The sequence below is a fragment of the Quercus robur genome, chromosome 3, assembly GCF_932294415.1.
Source record: "Quercus robur chromosome 3, dhQueRobu3.1, whole genome shotgun sequence".
Taxonomy (NCBI): Eukaryota; Viridiplantae; Streptophyta; class Magnoliopsida; order Fagales; family Fagaceae; genus Quercus; species Quercus robur.
This window is the reverse complement of record NC_065536.1, coordinates 45,708,303-45,713,335: the sequence shown is the minus strand read 5'-3', so window position 1 is coordinate 45,713,335 and position 5,033 is coordinate 45,708,303. Positions and strand designations below refer to the sequence as shown.

General features: G+C 35.6%; 1 protein-coding gene across 1 annotated transcript; it reads left to right on the top strand.

Moving 5' to 3' along the window:
• Window positions 1–2,831: 2,831 nt before the first annotated feature.
• On the top strand, window positions 2,832–4,728 carry LOC126719653 (uncharacterized). Its single transcript, XM_050422185.1, has 2 exons — window positions 2,832–4,444; window positions 4,533–4,728. Exons 1-2 carry the CDS (start codon window positions 2,832–2,834, stop codon window positions 4,726–4,728), a joined length of 1,809 nt encoding a protein of 602 aa, XP_050278142.1.
• The last annotated feature ends 305 nt before the right edge of the window (window positions 4,729–5,033 follow it).

Sequence of the window (5,033 nt, the reverse complement as noted above, 5' to 3'; positions counted from 1 at the left end):
CGAAATTAAGAGGTTCTTTTTATAAAAGAAAGGATTTTCAAAAAAATGTTTTCTCTTACCACGTTGGAAATTTCTTCTTTTCAAAATATAATAAAGGAAATCTTTTGAATGAGCAAAGTTTCTAAAAGAAATATGCATTTTCATAAAAATCATGGGATTTTTGGAACCCAAATCTTTTTCTAAAAAATAAAACCCATGAATGTTTCTTTTGAAATACTCTTTTTTCAAAACCAATTTTCCCACAAAAATGTTTTTAATACAAACCCCCGTTCACCATAAAAATTATGGGATTCTTGATTAATGTCTTTTCAAAAAGAAAAAACCCATAAAGTTTTTCAAAAGAGCTTTTCTTAATTCTTCCCTTAAAAAAAAAAAAAAAAGGTTATCCACTTCTTGTAGAAGAAAAAAATATTTTCTAAAAGTAACGTTCTTAACAATAATTTTTAAAACTTCCTCTTAACAATAAATTTTTTTCATAAAAAATGTGTCTTTTCCAAAACCTTCCTTTCAAAAATAAAATAGAATTAACATTTTAAAACTCACTCATGCATTTTAATTTAAAACTTTTCCTTAGAATAGTATTTTTAAGGATTTGTGCCTATAGTTCAATTCCATTGAACCCATAGACAGTAATCAAGCTTACATAATCTCTTCCTCTTAGGCACTAGTACATTTCCATTGTCATCTTTTTTGCATGGTAAAAATAAGGAAAATTGTGGATGACAACAAGGTGCTATCCTTCCAACTCTTTTTTTATTTTCATGTTGTAGTTTATTTGTGTATAATAGTTAGTATTCACATGCTATTTATATAGTAAATAAATAAATATCTTTCACATGCTATTTATGTGTTTATCTCACATGTCTTTAACTTAAATATTCACATGGTATTATAAGTAATTAAATACTCACATGTATATATATACATACACAGGGCCGGCTCTAGGATAAAAACAAGCAAGGTGGTTGCCTAAGGCCCCGGTAGAAAAAGGCCCCCAAATTTTAATCAATAAAATAATTTTTTTATAAAAGTATTCATTAAGACCAAATATTAGCCAATAAATAAAATGAGATTTTTATCAAATGAAAAACAAGAAAAAAGAGAGAGAAAAATGTTATGTCCACAACATTTTTCATAACAAATCCTATGTGGCAGGTTGTTACTAGCTGTTATTGGTAGGGGAAAGAAAGTAATTTCAATGGTGAGTTCAAATTAGAACCAACAACAACTTAATACTTTGGATTTGTTGTAAAATATTGTGAATATAGCACTTTTTACAAAAAAAAAAAAAAAAAAAAAAGAGCAATACACAGAATTTCATAACATTTTTCACAATAGTTGAGTTGACAAACTTTTACTAGTTTTCAATTATGTCTACCACTAACATCATTTTTTTACTTACCACTACCAATTTGCCACATCAACAATTGTGAAAAGTTTTGTCAATTTTTTTGTGTTTATAGATTTCATGAAGAGAAAAAAAAAAGTTCTACATGGTTAATTAGTAATTTTGCATCTAAAACAAGATAATAGAACTTAAGTAATATTAAAAAATTTTCTCAAAAAAAGTCATCTTTAAATATGTAAAAAAGTTACAAATCAGTTTCGCCTAGGGCCTCCAAATGCATCAAGCCGCCCTTGTGTATGTGTGTGTGTGTATATATATGTACTATTTGAAAATCTTTTTTCAAAAGTCAAAATGCCAAGTATTCTATTCCTTCATCAAAAGATAACATTTGAATTAAATTAAAGTAAGGTACTATCCTTTGAATAGGCGTTGTGGGGTGCCTAACACCTTCCCCACATGTAACCAAACTTCCGAGTCCAAGATCTTTAGTTTAAGACTTTTGATTTACCTTAATTAATGAACCTTTAAAAATTGGTTTAGTTAATTAGGTAACTTAAAATGAATTAGACAAATAGGTGACCAATCAAACCTAATAAAAAACCAATAGCCAGTGGCGACTCCTAAAATAAAATTAAGAAAAAGGGACTCACACACACACCTCTCACCCTAGAAACACAAGCACACAAAGAGTCATGTCGCTAAGGACAATCAAACCCAAAAACCCATTTTTGAAATTCAACCCATTTTTGGGGGCGTCCACAGGCTGGGATGCACGGACGCGGCTCCGGACCCAGCGCACCCGCGTCCGATGCGGCGGGAGCGGCGACGCGGGAGGGACGCCGCAAACCGCGCGTCCGTGCCGCGTTGTACCACGTGGATTTCCCGCGCCGACGCGGCAAATCGGGTTGACTCGAGCTGTATCGGCCGAAACCGCCAAAATGGCCGGTTCAAGCCGAAACGGCCGAGTCAGGCCGAAATTCAAAAAAAAAAAAAAAAAAAAAGGGTGCAAAACGCACCGTTTGAACTTAACCTAAATACCTAGGACTCTCACAGACACTCTCACTTCGTCTAAACACCCTCTCTCACTCCATCCCTCATCTCTCTTCTCTGTGCTCTGAGCTCTCTGCGAGTGCGGTGCGCTCTGCTTCAGTCGTCAGGTGTGCTCTCTCTTCTCTTTTCTTGAATTTTTACTCTCTGTTTTTTTACAATTTCTCTCTTTCAAATTGCTTAGAAATGAATTTGTGAATCGGAAAATTTGTGTGCTTGACTGCTTGCTGTGTTTTTTTTGCTTGTTTTTTCGGTTCTTGTGGGAGTTAAAGGGTTTTGTTAACCTGTGATTTGTGGGAGTTAAAGGGTTTTTTCGGTTCTGTGATTTTTGCTGTGAACCTAGTTGCTGTGTGCTGTGAACTTGGTTTGATTTATCATTAATTTATTTAGTTAATAGTTATTATTTGTAGGTTAAATTGAATCTATTGAATTTGCAATGGACGAAATTAATAGCACAGAAAGTTCACCTTCATCTAATCAAGAAGTGCCAAATGATGAATCTCCTCTTTGGCAGTATGTGACTAAAGTAGAAAAACCACCTGGTGCTTCTGTTAAATCAGGTGGAAACACATACTTTAAGTGCAACTATTGTGATATAGTTTTTATGGGATCCTATTCTAGGGTTAAGGCTTATTTATTACAAATTTCTGGCAAAGGTATTAGAGCATGCGTTAAGGTGTCAAAGAGCCATAGGTCGGAAATGCAGCTAATGCATGATCAAGTTGAGAATAATAAGTTAGAGAGAGAACAGAGAAGTCAAATTCCCTTACCCCCACCTCCCCCAGGCCGTGGGATACCTATTTCCCCATTTCGGAGACAGGAAGGGAGTGATAGTAGTCATAGTACAAATCCGGTTGATGCTAAGAAGAGGAAGGTGACTATGAATACTACTTTGGAGAAAGCATTCCAGAATAATGCTAGACATGATTTGGATAGCAGAATTACTAGGATGTTTTACACTGGTGGGCTTCCGTTTAACTTTGCAAGGAACCCACATTATCGTAGTTCCTATGCATTTGCTGCTACCCATAGCATTCCGGGTTATCTTCCTCCTAGATACAATGCCTTAAGAACAACACTTTTGCAAAAAGAAAGGGCTCATGTTGAAAGACTTTTGAAACCAATTAAGGACTCTTGGCTTGAAAATTGTGTAAGTATAGTTTCTGATGGATGGTCAGATCCACAAAGGAAGCCTCTTATTAATATTATGGCTGTATCAGATGAGGATCCAGTGTTTATAAAGGCAATTGATGGGTCAGGTGAGTTCAAAGACAAACATTATATTGCTGGGGTGTTGAAGGATGCTATAAAAGAGATTGGACATGAAAAAGTTGTCCAAGTCATCACTGATAATGCTAACGTGATGAAGTCTGCTGGAGCTCTTATTGAAGGTGAGTATCCTAAAATATTTTGGACAACTTGTGTTGTCCACACTCTCAATCTAGTTTTGAAGAATATTTGTGCAGCAAAAAACACTGAAAAGAATGAAGTTACATATGAGGAATGTAGTTGGATTACACGTGTTGCTAATGATGCATCCTTCATACGTGTTTTTATCATGAACCATTCAATGAGGTTGGCAATGTTTAATGAATTTTGTCCATTAAAACTGCTCCAAGTTGCTGATACTAGATTTGCTTCGGTGGTTGTAATGTTGAAAAGGTTGAAGTTGATAAAAAGATGCCTTCAAGCCATGGCTATTAGTGACCAATGGGCTTCTTATAGGGAGGATGATGTTGGAAAAGCTCAAAAGGTGAAAGATATGATTCTAAGTGATCTTTGGTGGGATAATATTGATTATATCCTTGAATTCACAGCACCCATTTATGATATGCTACGAATAGCCGACACAAATAAGCCTTGTCTTCATCTTGTGTATGAGATGTGGGATTCAATGATAGAGAAGGTGAAGGCAGTAATATATCGGCATGAAGGCTTGGAAGATGATCAGTATAGCTCATTTTGGGGTGTGGTGTATGATATACTCATTGATCGATGGACTAAAAATTGTACACTACTACATTGCTTGGCTCATTCCTTAAATCCTAAGTAAGTACATTTATTCTCTATTTTCCTTAGTTCACCCTTTTAGTAAAACACACGTTTCATCTATATTTGTTTTTTAATCTTTAACTAGGTATTACTCCATTGAATGGCTTTCGGAGAATCCAAAACGTATCCCTCCACATCGGGATCATGAAATTTCTATGGAAAGAAGCAAGTGTTTGGAGCGATACTTTGAAGATGAGAATGACTTAACGGTGGTGAAGTTTGAGTTTGCTAAATTTTCAGGAGGGAGGTTTCCTTCACCAGGTGCCTTGACAGATAGGTAGGCCTTACAACCTTTGGTTTGATGGCAATACCATGGCTCCGCATTTCCAACTCTTCAAACCCTTGCCCTTAAACTTCTTGGACAACCTTGCTCATCCTCATGTGCTGAGAGAAATTGGAGCACATACAAATTCATTCATTCCTTAAAAAGAAACAAAATGGCTCCTGCACGCGCTGAGGATTTGGTATATGTGCATTCTAATCTTCGACTCTTGTCAAGGCACAATGAAGAGTACATACATACAGCAACAAAGATGTGGGATATTGCAGGAGACTCTTGGAATGAGAGCGACATACATGGAGGAGC